This window comes from Antedon mediterranea, chromosome 1, assembly GCF_964355755.1.
Source record: "Antedon mediterranea chromosome 1, ecAntMedi1.1, whole genome shotgun sequence".
Classification (NCBI taxonomy): domain Eukaryota; kingdom Metazoa; phylum Echinodermata; class Crinoidea; order Comatulida; family Antedonidae; genus Antedon; species Antedon mediterranea.
The window spans coordinates 31869919-31887579 of NC_092670.1; the positions used below are offsets into that span (position 1 = coordinate 31869919).

General features: G+C 36.4%; 3 protein-coding genes across 3 annotated transcripts; 1 reads left to right on the plus strand and 2 right to left on the minus strand.

The window, feature by feature from the left end:
* The first annotated feature begins 4197 nt into the window (after positions 1-4197).
* On the plus strand, positions 4198-7502 carry LOC140044113 (uncharacterized). Its single transcript, XM_072088595.1, has 3 exons — positions 4198-4510; positions 4599-6646; positions 6789-7502. The coding sequence occupies exons 1-3, from the start codon at positions 4198-4200 to the stop codon at positions 7500-7502; spliced, it is 3075 nt and encodes a 1024-aa protein (XP_071944696.1).
* Positions 7503-7732: 230 nt separating this feature from the next.
* LOC140044119 (uncharacterized) lies at positions 7733-8251 on the minus strand. The gene has a single exon (XM_072088602.1). The coding sequence runs from the start codon at positions 8249-8251 to the stop codon at positions 7733-7735; it is 519 nt and encodes a 172-aa protein (XP_071944703.1).
* A 24-nt stretch (positions 8252-8275) lies between these two features.
* Positions 8276-10379, minus strand: LOC140044128 (uncharacterized). The gene is made up of 2 exons (XM_072088610.1): positions 9204-10379; positions 8276-9112 (listed from the first exon to the last, which is right to left on the minus strand). Exons 1-2 carry the CDS (start codon positions 10377-10379, stop codon positions 8276-8278), a joined length of 2013 nt encoding a protein of 670 aa, XP_071944711.1.
* Positions 10380-17661: the final 7282 nt, after the last annotated feature.

Genomic DNA, 17661 nt, shown 5'->3' on the forward strand with positions numbered 1-17661 from the left:
TGTCGGTCGGTTGGTTGGTCTGTCTGTCTGTCGGTCTGTCTGTCGGTCTGTCTGTCTGTCTGTCTGTCTGTCTGTCTGTCAGTCCGGTATCACTATGCGTTTTATGGCTTTATGACCTTATCTTGATATCAGTTTAATCTAGCTAAGTCAATTTTTCACAGAATATTCCTTATGGCCAGGAATCGATGTGGTTATGTTTTCACGGTGCGCAATAAAAAATTACGCGGTCTACGCACGATTTAACGAAATCACGTTTGTAATCATATCTTAACAACCATGAATCACAATTAAATAAAATTTGGTACTCATAAATTTCAGGGCATAAATCATCATATGGCAATACAATTACGTGCGTAGCGCATGTAACGCATGCGTACGCGCGCTTAAAATTTTCAAAATTTATTTTCGATGAAATAAGAGTACGTTTCAGGCAATTTGAAGCGTTTACAAAATTGCCATAAGTGCGCAGATTTTTGCGCGCGCACTGCGCGTTAAATGTTATTGCGCACTCTTTTTGCCCGATTTCTGTTTTCTTGACTTACTTTTCAACTCGAAATTACGTTATACGAGCACGTCAAAAGTGACAGGCTACGCACGTGTAAATTAAAAAAATATAAATGTTTTTAAACATTTCAACATTTTTAAACATGTTCAGTAATTTCGGTCAGTATAGTTCACTATATCGGTCGGTCCGTCTGTCTGTCGGTCTGTCTGTCTGTCGGTCTGTTTGTCTGTCGGTCTGGTATCACTATGCATTGTAGCACGCGACTTAATGGCTGTTGGCCTTGTTTATTTTAACCTCGTTTCCAAACTACTGTATATGGTGATTTTGTCCTAAATGTCCTTTGTCCTTTTTACTATGACAAAGTACAATGTGACATGAAATGATATGATAATGATAGTACAGCAAAAATAAACTGTTTCATTTTTGTTATCCAATTACATTAAAATAAACTGTACTTTGTTCGTCATTTCTGTTGACATTATGCAACTTTCTATATCAATACAAGGAGACAGTAGGATATTTAAAACAAACTTCACTCTTGTTTTTACGGGAGCACTGTTGTTTCTGTAACAAATCGATTGTATTTTTATTGATAATCTAATCAAAATAAAAATCTTGTTATTTTGAGTTATACTCGCATTTATTTCAACTGATTCTTAATGAAATAGTGATGATAATAATGTTGATAAAATTATTGGTTTTTACAATAGGTGATGTAAGATACAAAATAAATATTGCACACTTAATGCATATTTCAATTTTGATATTTATTTTAGTGTTTAGAATTTTTTGTTAATGTTTTAAAGTTTATGGAAACAAATAACAATCATAGCAGATGAGATTACACAACTTTAAAAAAGATAGTAGTAATTATATTACAAAAATTAAACAATACTAAAGTTATATATTTTGTCAGCTATTGTATTTTGAATAATGAATTGATTCAATTATTTCTTATCATTTCGACACATTTTTCCAGCGTTAGATCTTTGAGTGTAGTTTAGTCTTTCTTCAAAGTTCTTTGAGTTTAAAACGCTTAAAGATGTATTGTCTCCCTGAAAAAATTGTTTTTGTTGTTGAATATGCCAATTTAATGTCGCCTAATACTTTGACCAAAAATTGGATAAAAAAAAATGTATTTACCTAAAAAAACTTTAATTTAAAGCAAAAATTAATCAAATTTGCTGCCAATCCACCCATTGAATTGGGTCGTTGGTTGAATTAAACCATTTATTTTTTCATTTTATAAGTGAAAACATTAATTTGTTCCGTTTTTTCAACGAAAGTGATTCACTTTATTAAAACTACAAAATGATATTTTAAAAGTCTGATTTTATTCATCTTCATTTTTCATGTTTTTAGTCTACAGCTCACTTATGTCGGTTGGTTGGTGGGTCGGTAAACACTAACTGCAGCACGCAACTGCAGTCATCTATATGGCCTTGTTTGGGAACAACACATCTTTAAGGATGACCTTAATTTACTCTATTATTTCCAAGTATTCATTATTACTGTCAATATCGATGATATCCTTACTGTGTGGATGTCTTGTGATAGGCTGTAAGTAATCTTCTACTGTACCCAATGATTTGTCATTTATTGGAGCATTGCTGACCTTAAAGCTAAATCCGTAACATTCATTTGTAAAAACCTCAACATGTTCTCTTTTATTTGCACTAGGTCTATTTACTTTATGCGATGGAAATTCCATATCTGCGTGTACCACATTCATTTGCGTACTTGTTGAAGGTTGATCATCATTGCTAATGTTATAATATATCTCTTCTTTTGTATTTTTCCTCGTAGAAGTGAACGGTTTATTGCATTTTTGCTTAACACTCACAATACTGTTCAATAACCACTTTGTTGAACTTTTCTCTTCGATTTCAAACTGCATTTTTGCTTCTGTTTTTTCTAATTTCATCATTTTGATCTGAGAAGAGTGTATAATATCTTTGACGTTATCTGTCTCATTGGGTCCTGTTTGTCGACTTCTGGAGGTTTCAAAAGTACTATCTTGTCTGCTGCTTTCAATTGGCATTGTATTGTTTGGCTGTTTATCATGTTTTCGTTTAATCAACAATAGTACAATAATTATTAGAATTCCGGATGTAGTTGCCAATATTATACTTACCGGTATTAGATATTTACAGTCATTCACTTGGTTTGTAATTTGAGAAGGCCTGCCATTGGCTATTGTATTTGAAATTCCTGCTTCAGTAATTGGCACAGTGTATACTGAACCATTGCCACCTTCTCCATATTTTTCATTTGTATTATCTTTTACGATGAACTCTATCTCATCAAAGCTGTGTTGATCATTCTTACTCACCAGACACTTGGCCACGTAATTACCAGCTGTTAAATTCTTGAAACATCTTTCGTTGTCACAATCCTTATTATTTTCTATCAGTTTTTTATTATTTAGTGTCCAATTATAAAATTTGTCATCACAAAATCCACCTGTAGCTACACATTTATAACAATTTTCACCAACATCTGCGGTCATTAATTTTATCTTCACCATGAATTGAGGATGAACCTTTAAAACTAGTGTATAACAATGATTCGTTGTAGATAAACTTTCTATTGAGATAAAATTTGTTTTTCTATAAATATTGTTCGTTTTTAACATTCGTTTCACCTTGCATGACATTATTACTTCTTCTCCTTCTATGATGTACTCTACTAAATCCTCACATGCAATTTTCCAATCAGAGTATATTATATTATTTCTACGGCTGACACGGTCCGAAAGAACTACAAAGTATTTATTGTCGTTATTTTGACATGTGTATATCCCTTCTTCTTCTTGTGTATCAAAAGAAATGAATTGTTCGCATTTAACCGCCAATTTTGATGCAGAATATTGTTTGAAAGTGTGCTCAACAGTCAATTTACCGTACATTAACGTAAGATCATACTCTTTACTTACCGATATGATGTTTATAGACTCTGACCAATCTCTACTGGAAGTGTGCTGCCCTCGATAACGGTCGCGTCTTCTAGACAGCCAGATAACCAAATAAGACACTAGATGTACATATAGGTAGAGTTTCGTTACTAACGTTTATTATGCGTCGTATCGTAGTATATTATATTGGTAAAACTGTGGAGGATTACAAAGAAAAACATTATCTAGACTACATTAAAAATAGCAATACAGCGTACAAACATTGTATTTAGCTGTTTAAGCAAAAAAGGTAACGTAAATGATAATCATATATAACTGCTATACTAACCTAAATTAATTAATATCTTTAATTGCTATAACATTTCAACAAAGGTTTAGGCATCAATGGTAAAATTATGCCTTATATGCATTAAGACTAGGAATGAATTAACAATAAATCATCGTCCTAGATTGTAGACTGTAATTATTAAAATAGATACTGTACATATATAGCCAGTACTATATAAAGTAGTAACTTGATTAAATAGTATATATGGACCTATATATGGCCTAATTAAAAGTTAAAATAACAATCATAAATTAACATGTACTCACACACTGTGATTCTCAAATAGAGGCACGTAAAAGGTATAAAAAGAAATGAAACTTGTAAACGAAAAGCATATAAAAGCTTGTGGACTTCTCTCGGTGAATGCTACTGTATTACTAATACTTTATACTGTACAATGTACAAATTAAGTCAATGCATTGGAATGTCCAAATCCAAACAAGTGCCTTAATGATAATACAGTGTGCGAGGAAGGAACAAGATAGAGTAAAGGCTACTGAAGTACTTAATTTTCTGAATGTAAATACGACAATATCAAAACCGATTAGACTTGGAACTAAGCGAAATGATGAGAAACCACGATTGCTTCGAATAACTGTAGATGGAGTTGAAGTCAAGAGAGAAATTCTGAAAAAAGCTAAGGGCTTAAAGCAAGCGGTAAATAAAGGCTACGATAGAATATTCCTCACACCGGATCTCACACCATCTCAAAGAGAAGAAAGTAGTAAATTGAGAGCTCAGTTAAGGCTACGTAGAGATAAAGGTGAGAACGTTATTATAAGGAAGAGGAAGATTGTATCAGTGCAATCCTTTCGTGACCACTAAGAATATAAATGAACCTAATCGCACAGCACCTTTATTTTTACAAGAAGATTTTGACTTAGAAGAAGATATTTCGTTCAGAGACAATACTTTTGTTGAACACGATTTTGAACTTGCAGCCCAAGAAGAATATTTAAGTTGTTTTTATACCAACGCAGAAGGGTTTTTGAACAAACGAAGCGAATTTTTTGTTTTGATAGAAGAAAGGAAACCGCACATAATTGGTATTACTGAAACATGGTTGAGCGATAATGTGCTAGACGCTGAAATAGCAATGAAAGGTTATAATTTGTTTCGCAAGGAAAGAGCGAATAAAGCGCATGGTGGATTGTTATTATATGTTAATGAGAAACTACATGTTACCATTTGTAATGAATTGTGTCAATTAAATCCTGAATCGCTATGGTGTACTGTGGAAGTTGATAAACATAATAAAGTTCTGATAGGTCTTTGCTATAGGAGTATGTACAACACACCTGATGAAAATGAGCAATTGTTTTACCAACTACGTTTTATTGAATCGGTACAATCTGACCACGTGTTGATAATTGGAGATTTTAACCTTAAAGAAATTAATTGGAAGGATATGTTGGTTAATGCTAGCGTTACACATCCATCAAACACTTTTTTTGAAATAATCAACGATTTATACTTGGTGCAACATGTCAAGAGTAATACGCGACACAGAGATGGACAAAGATCATCCCAATTGGACCTTATTATTACTGATGATGATTTTAAGGTATCTAACCTACTACATTTACCCCCTTTAGGGAAAAGTGACCACGATTGTTTGTTTTGGCAGTACGTCTATAAACTTGATATTCCCAGTAAGGAAACCAAGTCATTTCACAACTACAACAAAGGCGATTATATAAGCATAAAGCGTGAACTGAGTAATATCAATTGGTCCGATGAATTTGATAATCAAACTACCGATGAAATGTACAACAGTATTAATGAAGTATTGTGTAATATGACTGAGTTATATATTCCTACATTTGGAAGTACTCGTAGTAAAGGTCAGAATAAACCCTGGATGACATCAGCTGTTAAAAAATCAGTAAAAAAGAAATATCAACTGTACAAAAGCTTCAGAGAAACACAAAACGAGAGAGATCATATGGCTTACAAGAAACAGAACAATCGTACTAGGCAAGCTGTAAGGAACGCTCAAGCTACCTTCGAAAAAAAAATCTTGATGGAATTCAAAAACAAACCAGAGAACTTTCATAAGTATGTTAGATCGAAACAGAAAGTAAAGACTGGAATAACAAAATTAGTAAATAATGATGGGCTAACCTTGGAAACTGACTACGAAATTAGTGAGGAACTCAACAAATGCTTCCAAACATTTTTCACCAAAGAAGATCCTGACGAAGACATAACCAATTTTAATTATGATACTTGTGACAAATCAGTTGAAAATATTGAGTTCTCCCAAGAAGATGTTTTTAAGCAACTCCGAGGTTTGAAAATCGATAAAAGTCCTGGTCCAGACAACATCCATCCATGTCTACTTAACAAGTGTGCTGAGGAGTTATCAGAACCCTTGTACCTTTTATTCAAGAAGTCTACAGAGGAAGGTAAACTACCAAAAATATGGAAACGAGCTGATGTCTCTCCGATCTTTAAGAAAGGCAGCAAATCACAAGCGTCCAATTATCGACCGATAAGCCTAACATGTATTATTTGCAAGATCTTTGAACATATTATTCGTAACAACATACTACGACATGTTAAGAACAATGCAATACTAACAACAGAGCAACATGGTTTTGTTGAGAAGAAATCATGTCTGACAAATCTTTTAGAATTTATGGAAGATGTTACTAAGGCCTTGGATGACAACAATAATGTTGATGTCATATTTTTGGACTATAGTAAAGCTTTCGACAGCGTTCCTCATAGGAGATTACTCATGAAATTGGAGAGCTATGGAATCAAAGGTCAATTGTTATTATGGATTAAAGATTTTCTTGATAACAGACAACAAAGAGTCAAAGTGCGTCATGCTTCTTCCAGTTGGGCTGATGTAATTAGTGGAGTTCCACAAGGCGGTGTTGGGCCCTACATTGTTTGCATTATATATAAATGACCTACCAAAGTATGTGTCTAGTCATATAAAGCTATTTGCTGATGATACAAAGATCTACTCAGTAGTTAACAACAGAAATGATGGGCAATTATTACAAGAATCTTTAAACAATGCACTGCAGTGGAGTAAAGAATGGATGTTGGGTTTTAATAAAAGCAAATGCATGGTGATGCACTTCGGGCATTCAAATGTTCATTTTAAATACCAAATAGATGAAGTTGAACTGGAAACAGTTGAGAAAATAAAGGACCTAGGAGTACTAATTACTAATGACTGTAAACCAAGCCAACACTGCGCCAAAGTATCTCAGCGGGCCATGAACTGTTTAAGAAGCATCAGAAGGACTTTCGTATATATGGATAAGGATTGTTTTAACGTCATCTACAAGCATTATGTACGCCCACATCTCGAATTTTGTGTTCAAGTATGGAATCCGTATCTTCAAAAGGACATAAATGTAATTGAAAGAGTACAACGTCGTGCGACTAAATTAGTTCCATGTATCCGTTCATATTCATATGAAGATCGTTTAAAGTTTCTTGGCCTAACAACCTTGTATGACAGAAGAATTCGAGGTGACCTGATTGAAGCATATAAAATTGTTAAAGGTTTCGAGGGTGTAGCCAAGGATGACTTTTTCCAAATGAGAAGTAACATTAGCAGAATTACTCGAGGGCATCACCTGAGATTTTTCAAGCCGACTTTCCATAAAGGATTGAACTGTAGAAGACATACCTTCTCGCAACGAGTAATTAACCATTGGAACAGTTTACCAGCCGACGTTGTCAATTCTGAGACCGCTAATACCTTCAAGAATCGCATCGACACAATGTAGTTGATATGGGGTTTAAAAAGGCACATCGCCTAAACTTTCCCATTATAACTAAACTAAACTAAACTCCAGGTCAAAACTAGGAGTAACCATGGTAACAATTAAAGTTGCAATAAATTCAATAGTGTACTGACTACATTTTATATTTAGGATAACTATACTAAATAAATTTGTAAGGAAATTTATTTGGAGACAAAATACTCCTCGTCTGGCATAACTCATGTCATAACTAACTATTCGGATACAAGAACCACCAGATCTGAAATTGGTCTTGAATATTTTTTCATTCCATCTCCCTTCTGCGTTGTCAGTTCAACGTGCCTCACTAGGCCATCTGTACCAAGAAAAGCTTTCACCACTCTTGCAATCTGCCATTCGTTTCGATGTGCTTGCTTGTCTTTAAGCAACACAATATCCCCTTTCTTAATTGATTGCTTGGTGTCTTGCCATTTAGGTCGACGTTGCAAGTTTGAAATGTAGTCTTGCTTCCAACGTTTCCAGAAAGAATTCGCCAAACTCTGGACATGTCTCCACTGGGAAGTGTAAGATGTATTTGCGTCAAAATGTCCTAGGGGTGCACAATTTGTATTTGGTTTTTGCGTAAGCAACATAGAAGGTGTTAGGATTGTTGGTGCATCAGGATCAGTTGAAACCGGTACCAATGGTCTGGAATTAATAATGTCCACGACTTCTGCCATCAACGTTGTAAGAATGTCATGGGTCAGTCTTGCTTGTTGATGTTGATTCAACATGGAGTCGAGAATGCGGCGTGCAATTCAAATCATCCTCTCCCAGGCTCCTCCCATGTGGGACGAATGAGGTGGGTTGAAGATCCATTTGCATCCTTTAGACTGAAGAAAGTTCTTAACATCATGCGTTCCTATCTGAAGGTTGAGTTCCCTTACCGCTCCAACAAAATTAGTTCCTCTATCGGATTGAATAATTCTTGCTGGTCCCCGAAGTGCAAAGAATCTGCGAAGGGCGTTGATTAAGCTTGAAGCTGTCATTGTCTCTAGAACTTCAATGTGCACGGCACGAGTCGACATGCACGAGAAGATTACCGCCCATCGTTTGCTATTGGCACTTCCACCCCTGGTACGTCTAGAAGTCACATTCCAGGGTCCAAAGACGTCTATGCCCACACTGGTAAACGGAGGTGATGGTGTGATGCGGTCTAGTGGTAAGTCTGCCATCTTCTGTGTCGCAGTTTTGCCTCTTAATTTTCTGCAGGTCACACACTTGTATATCATTGTTGAAACAAGCCGTTTTCTTCCAATAACCCAATATCCACCGGATCGTATTGCTCCTTCAGTTATGTGACGACCTTGATGGGCCACTCTGCGGTGATGATACCTAGCAATCAAGGTTGCCACATGGTTATCCGCTGGTAGAATTATTGGATGTTTTTGGTTGTAATCTATCTCTAGATTTTCAGAGCGCCCTCCGATTCTAAGTAGCCCGTCGTCTCCCAAAATAGGATCTAAGTTTCGAAGAGTGCCGGTCTTTGGTAATGGACGTCTCCTTTTTAGACATGCAATTTCATCTAGGTACGTCTCTTCTTGGACCGCCTGCACCACAACGATTCTGGCTGCGCTAATCTCCTCTAGTGTTATCTGGGAAGTAAACATTCCCCCATCCGTTGTTCTTTTTCAACTTGAACGAAGCTGCCAGTTTTACCGAAGTTTGTACATAACATCTTGGTACCTTAAGATTTTCCATGTGGACTAGTGACTGTTTCCAACTGTCCCACTCTTCTTTGTATTCTGGATTAAGAGGAGCGTCCCAATCGACAGTTCCGGAGCTTAACTTTCTCACAAGGATTTTCCCTTGTAGAGTGATTAGTGATACAAGACCTAATGGGTCAAATAGGCTGTTGACCACAGACAAAACTCCCCTTCTAGTGTATTCATCATTCTTTTGTGCTGATATCTTGAAGTTGAAGCTGTCTGTTTCCAAGTCCCATGATACCCCGAGACTTCGTTGGCATGGTGGAATTTCGCTTTTCAGATTGATGTTTTGTAAGTCTTTGGCCTTGTCTGCTTCGTCCAAAGCAGCCATTACTTGTTCACTGTTGGACGCTATTTTGTGAAGGTGTAAGTTGCTTTCTGCAAGCATTGCCTTCGATTTTTGTATTAAGGCAATTGCTTCTACTGCAGTAGGTAATGATGTTAGTCCGTCATCAACGTAAAAATTACGCAAAATATATTGACTTGCTTCCGAACCATATTTTTGTTCGTATTCTTTTGCTGTTCTGCCCATACAATAGATAGACATTGATGGTGATGGGGTGTTACCAAAAACGTGGACTTTCATTCGGTAATCAATTACTTCGTTATCCATGTTGTTGTCCTTGAACCACATGTATCTAAGATAGTCACAATGATCTTCTCGAACATTGAAGCAGTAGAACATCTGTTCAACATCAGCTGTCACTGCAATTGGTTCTTTCCTGAATCTCAAGAGGACACCCAGAAAGGAGTTGTTGAGGTCAGGACCACTCAACAGAACTTTGTTGAGAGATACACCTTTCCACTCTGCACTTGAATCAAACACCACCCTTATTTTGCCTGGTTTCTGTGGGTGATAAACTCCAAACATGGGGAGGTACCATCGTTCTTTTCCTTCTTCCATAGGCGGTGCTGCTTCTGCATGTTTGTTTTTTACCATGTTTCCAATAAATTCAATGAATTGTTTCTTCTGTTCCGGTTTTTTATTTAAGGTTTTGCACAAACTATTGAATCTTCGTTGAGCCAGATCACGATTGTCTGGTAGAGGTTGTTTTAACGGCTTGAATGGTAGAGGAGCTACCCAACTACCCTTGTCATCCCTGAATGCATTATTGTCCATTATGTTCATGAACTGATGATCCTCAACAGACATTGCAGGCTTATCATCGTTTTCTCCAACATTAAATACTGTTCGTCCTATTTCAGGCTCGTTGTCGTTTTGCTCGATCAAGTGGATTGCATTAGGGCAGGTTGGAAACTGTGTGACGTTCGCCTTATATACATTGGTTTGCTCCAGCGGCAACTGAACTTCGTCTAAACATGTTTGGCCGACAATTACCAAACCTAGATCGAGTCGTTGAGCGTAAGGAGCATTGTCTGGGCCATTTATCTGCTCTCTGACTTTTTGCGCTTGTACTACATCTCTGCCAATCAAGAGCAATGAATTGTTTCTTCTGTTCCGGTTTTTTATTTAAGGTTTTGCACAAACTATTGAATCTTCGTTGAGCCAGATCACGATTGTCTGGTAGAGGTTGTCTTAACGGCTTGAATGGTAGAGGAGCTACCCAACTACCCTTGTCATCCCTGAATGCATTATTGTCCATTATGTTCATGAACTGATGATCCTCAACAGACATTGCAGGCTTATCATCGTTTTCTCCGACATTAAATACTGTTCGTCCTATTTCAGGCTCGTTGTCGTTTTGCTCGCTCAAGTGGATTGCATTAGGGCAGGTTGGAAACTGTGTGACGTTTGCCTTATATACATTGGTTTGCTCCAGCGGCAGCTGAACTTCGTCTAAACATGTTTCGCCGACAATTACCCAACCTAGATCGAGTCGTTGAGCGTAAGGAGCATTGTCTGGGCCATTTATCTGCTCTCTGACTTTGTGCGCTTGTACTACATCTCTGCCAATCAAGAGCAAGATTGGTATTTGGTGATCAACCTCTTCCATTTGATTTGCGATTTCGTTTAGATGAGGGTGATGAAGAGCAATATCAGGGGATGGTATTTCTTCCATGTTACCGGGAATCATTTCACATTCTCTTATGTACGGTATCTTTATCAATGTTTTGCCGTCCATAGATCGAATACACATCTTGTTGGTTGATCTTCCCAACGTTTGAACACTTCCTGAGCAGGTACGTAAGGTAAAGGAAGTAGGTTTTGATGTGTTCCGGAAGTGGTCGAATAATTGTGGTTTTGCCAGTGTCCCATTACTCTGATCGTCAATGACTGCATAAACCACAAGCGCTTCAGCTTCACGGTTTTCTGGGAAAATCAGTAACTTGCAAATTTTGGAACACGAACGTCCGCCAGGAATGTTTTTGCACACTTGAGTGCAAAGCGGTGAGAGTGAAGGTTTGACACCATCTTCTCTCTCCTCGCCGTCTTGTTGTGAGGTTGAAGCAAGAGCATCTTGCTGTGGAGGTGATTCTTGGACTGCAGTGTTGTTTGAAGTGGCGTCTGGATGCATGGCGGTGATATGCCTCTTGCTTTTACAAACTACACACTCAATCGCTTCTTTGCAGTCACGGGCTTGATGTGTGTTTGATGCGCAGCATTTGTAACAAAGGTTACACTCCTTCAGCAGAGCTTTCCTCTCTTCTATTGGTTTCTGCTTGAAGGAACGGCACTTTGCCAAAGTGTGTCTAGCTTTGTGTATCGGACACCAATTATTCAGTCTCTCTGCAGTCTCTTTTTTGCCATGTGGCATTGGGCCAACATTTGTTCTATTCACGGCAAGTGATCTTGGGGGTGGTTTGTTGTTGCGTGCAGGCTTCTCTGACACAGGTGATTGGAAACTGGGGTCATTTCGCATATCCGCCTGATTGGTTACAAAATCCACAAAAACTTTGAATGGAGGGAAGGTGACCTTCTTTTCCGTCTTATACTGTGTTCCCTTGACATCCACCTTTCTTGAAGGTTATAAGGCAATTTTGTAACTATCGGATTTACACCATGTGCTGAGTCCAGTGACAGTAATCCGGAGTACAGTCCTTCTTCTTTTGCACAGTTTACTTCAAGAAGAAGGTGTTTAAGCTCACGAAGCTTCAGGTGGTCCCTGAGTTGGAACTTTGGAAATTCTTCAAGTCGTTGAAGTAGGTCCCTTTCAATGACTTCTGGAGCACCATACGTTTTGTCCAGATTTTCCCATACCATGTGTAAACCTTTTTCGGGATTATTTACATTGATGGCTCTAAGAGGCATCACAAGTTGTAACGACTGCTCCCCTAACCACTTTGTAATTAGATCGAGTTCTTGAGACGATGACAAGCGCAGGTCATTGGTGACTCTCTTAAACGATGCCTTCCAAGGTCTATAGTTGGCTGTCTTGTCATCGAATTTAAGAAGACCTGACGCTACAAGCTCTTTCCGCATAAGATGATTTGTCAATGCATCAACTGCTGGAAAACTGGAATGGTCGACAGGTTGAGATGTTGGTAACTGCATTGATTGCCGTTGTGGTTCTTCCTGAGGGATGGGTGTGAAATGTCTGGTCACATAGTTTTCCATGCGTTGAGCTGAATTCTGAGGAGGCGGCAGGCCTAGCCGGTCAGATAAACTTGTGTTGTGGCTCGGAGGCCTAAATTCAATTTCATTATCTTCGTAGGCTGCCGCTTCTGCTGTTGCCATGGCGGCTTCTTTTTCAGCTTGAAGAAGATAGAAGTCTGCTTGTTGTTAAGCCTTTTGCCTTTCCAGTTCGGCTTCTTTGCGCATAATTTCTGCTTCTCTTCGGGCAAACTGGAGTTTGGCTTTAGTAATTTCAGCTCTTGCACGTGCTCGTGCAGAGCTGGTTGTTGATGATTGAGTATTGACATGATCATCTTCTGGAGACTGTCGTTGTGCATGTAGCAATGGATGCTGTTGGTGACTTGTCACGATAGATGCAAGCCTTGGTTCCAATGCTGATAGTCGATTTATTCTGTCCAATCGACGATCTTCTTGACTACCTAAGTTGTAGTTTCTTCCGGATCTTGTAGACATGTTGTAGGTTGAGTAGTGTTTTTACTGTGCTGCCCTCGATAACGGTCGCGTCTTCTAGACAGCCAGATAACCAAATAAGACACTAGATGTACATATAGTTAGAGTTTCGTTACTAACGTTTATTATGCGTCGTATCGTAGTATATTATATTGGTAAAACTGTGGAGGATTACAAAGAAAAACATTATCTAGACTACATTAAAAATAGCAATACAGCGTACAAACATTGTATTTAGCTGTTTAAGCAAAAAAGGTAACGTAAATGCTAATCATATATAACTGCTATACTAACCTAAATTAATTAATATCTTTATTTGCTATAACATTTCAACAACGGTTTAGGCATTAATGGTAAAATTATGCCTTATATGCATTAAGACTAGGAATGAATTAACAATAAATCATCGTCCTAGATTGTAGATTGTAGACTGTAATTATTAAAATAGATACTGTACATATATAGCCAGTACTATATAAAGTAGTAACTTGATTAAATAGTATATATGGACCTATATATGGCCTAATTAAAAGTTAAAATAACAATCATAAATTAACATGTACTCACACACTGTGATTCTCAAATAGAGGCACGTCAAAGATATAAAAAGAAATGAAACTTGTAAACGAAAAGCATATAAATAGGCATGAAGCTGAGGTGGATTTTTGTTTCATTTCGTGACCACCAGAAAGGGATTTGACCAAATTGACATGATTATTACTAAATATATATAATAAAAGTATTGTGAGTTTTCACAAACATATTGCTTGCACATTAGTTTACAATCTCATTTTTAAAACTGATAAAATAGTTTTTTACAACCTCGTACACTACAACCAATCAGAAACATCGTATAAGCACCTGCTTGGTTACTTCTTGTATTGACCAATCAGAGATGATGTATTATCACTGTTTGGGCATAGTGCAGAGTAAAGATGGCAGCTTACATGTCAGATGGGGATCACCATTTGCGATGTTTTATGTGCATTTTTCCAAGCAAAAAGTCTTCAGTAGTAAAATTTAATGACAAGACATGGCCAACATTTTTAGAATATGTCACCAAATGGAAAAATTTAGAAGGAAAACAAGCAGAAATTGCCAGAAATTACATCGCGAAATGTCAAGAAGGCCTGCAAGTGCCAACAACCATCATGCAAGACGAACAAGGTTCAATCTAGGCCTAGGCTAGTACTAGTAGTAGGCCTGCTGTGTGTGGAATTTCTATATGTGCTGGCTTTCATCAAGTTTGTTATTCTAGGTTTACTGACAAGCAGAGAGTTGAGAGAGTGCAAAAGAAAGTACAATTTGAAGCTAGCATTGGTAAGTTGATAAATATAAAAATTAAAATATTAAATTATTATTATAATATTATTATAGGCCTAGGCTAGCCTATATTAATTAATAATATAGCATGCCCTACCAGTACTAGTAGTAGTGGGCTAGTAGTAGTAGGAGTATAGGCCTAGCCTAACTAAGCTACTATATTACTATTAAGGCCTACTAGTAGTACTACTGTCTGTAATATACCTAGCCTAGGCTAGAGAGAGGCCTAGCTTGGATTGTTATATTTTATTACGTTTCATATTAAAAGTGCTTTCCTTTAAGTAGACCCCTGGCCAATTAAAAAAAAAAAATTGTTAGATGTTTTAGCTTGCCAATCCACTTAAGATGATTTTAAATTAAACCGATGGTAATTGTGCAAAAATGTATACTTGCTATTTTGACTCCTGGCCATTTGTTCATAGTATATAAATATGTTTATGCTTTTGATAACTTATAATTAAATTACTGAAAATCTAAAGCATAATAAGCAGTTATTATAGTGATATCTCTATTTTTTATTGTATGCTTTAGCATCAACATCAACTAATGAATCTGCTATCAACATGGAAGAGACAGATGATGGTATTTCTCGACCACCACCAATCAAAACACGATGTCTACGTTCAAGCACAGATTTATTCAAAAGTAAAGGCAAAGCCAGGTCGCACTGTGTATTGCCAAGCATCTGTGTTCTGTATTATTCTGTGTAAAAAAGACAAAAGCATCACTTGTCGAATAACAAGAAAAAGTGTTCGATAATAGAAGCACGTAATCTAGTTCAGGCAGCCAAAGACAACAACAACACTGAACTACTTCTTAAAATTCAAGGTAAAGACTGTGTTGCTATCGAAGTGCAATACCACCCTACTTGTTATAAGAACTTTACTCGGTATTTGGGTAAGCCCAATGAAGCAAGTACTTCTCTGGACACAAAATATTCTGAAGCGTATGATGTATTTTGTACCACAGTAAAAACAAATATTATTGACAAAAAGGAATTTTACAGGCTGACAAAACTCAATCAATCAAACAGATAAAGACTTCCTAGATAAACAATTGCTTCATGAAGAAATGTACAATATACTGTAACTGATACAGGAACAGACACAAATGTGCCCAATGTTGAAGATCATCACAGACATAATACACCTTACACCATGAAAGAATGTAATGACAGTACCTCCAGAGACGCATCTGAAGATTCTAGAAATTTCCCAAGACATTGTTTACCCCCTACCCCATTATTGTCAACGATTACTAATGACGAACAAGTTTATTTATAATGCACAGCATATTCAATTTTGAAAAAATGTTAAATTCAGTTTTCTTATTTATTGTGTCTATAGGTTTAAGAAAACATTAGTTTGCATAAGATATCTTGTATTTTTGTGTTTAAAATTGAAATTTATAAGCTAATTTCGAAGAAATTGCATTTTTTATTAAAGGTCAGTGACCGTTTGACCTCTGAAGATGTCAATAAATGTTGGATTCATTTTTTAAAAGGTATATTACAATTAGGCAATCTATACACTACATACAGAAAAATGCAAATCTGTTAAAATTGTAAGTTATTCACAAAAATGTTACCCCCTACCCCATAATTGTAAATGATTACAAATTACTAAAAACAACAAATTTCTTCATAATACATAGCATATTCATTTTTTGTTAATCTTTAATTTCAATTTTCTTGTTTATTGGGTCTATATGTTTATGAAAACATCAGTTTCCATATTATCTATTGTATTTTTTTTTGTTAAAGTTAGAAAAAAATTCATTTTTTTATTAAAGTTCAATGACCTTCTGACCTCTAATGTTGTCAATATTTGTTGGATTTATTTAGAAAAATATATTAGGCTTAAGCGTTCTATACACTACATTCTGATACCAAGAAAATGTAAATCTGTTCACTCAATCCCAAGTTATTAGCAAAAATGTTACCCCCTACCCCAAAATTTTGTGTTGCATATTTTCCGTAGGCGGTGTTATATAATCTTAAAAAATGACTATTAAGCTGTACAATTGGCATTGCTATCATGGATTTCTGAAAAGTAGACATGCTAAGCTTTCCAAAAATGTATGATAGCGTTTGCCACCAATTTGATACTGAAAAAATGTCTGGCCCATGTCTGCTATGTATGTATAGATATACTTACATAGACAGCTTCATTATAATATGTGTTTTTGATGGTTCATGCTGTAATTACAGGGTAATTGGTTTATTTTATAGCTTTTAAAGTTCATTAATTGTATTTCTGATGCAAGAAAACATATAATTAGACATCAAAATCACTGAAATCTAATAATGTTTTCTGTATATTTTGCATATGATAAAGATAAAAGTTCGTTGACCTTTGAACATTTTTGGTGATAACACCCTCATGTACGATTTGATGCATACCAAACTATATATTTTTGGATTCTTTGCATCCAGCCGAGTATTTTGATATATAATTTGCCATAAATGGACTATTTTTCATATTTGACCTTAATTGACCTTAAAATCTCGCTAACGAACAAGTTTTGAGCTTGTGAAAAATAATATGTTGTTCGTATGATCCTACTGCTCCATCATACAAAAAATTACGAAATCCCTAGGTGGTGGTCACGAAATCGAAAAACTAATTGCATATAAAATGCCTATGGCCTGCTGTCTAAAAAGCTTGTGGACTTCTCTCAGTGAATGCTACTGTATTACTAATACTTTATACTGTACAATGTACAAATTAAGTCAATGCATTGGAATGTCCAAATCCAAACAAGTGCCTTAGGGTATGTTCAGACCTACGGATCAGCTTGGCTATACGATGAGGAGCACATGTCACGATGTGATGTGGCGAATATTGTAATTTGATTGGCTAGATATCTAACCTAGGTCATATTTATCGATGCGTGACTTTCGTATTGTAAGCGACGTCCACTAAACTCATACCTTGAGCTTTCGTAGCGTACGAAATATCAGTGTCGTACGAGGTGGCTTCCACTAATCTTTTCCTGGTTCAGACCTATGGACTTGTACGCCGCGTACAATACGAAAGCATAACTCCGTAGGTCTGAACAGGCCCTTAATGATAATACAGTGTGGTACTCCAGGTCAAAACTAGGAGTAACCATGGTAACAATTAAA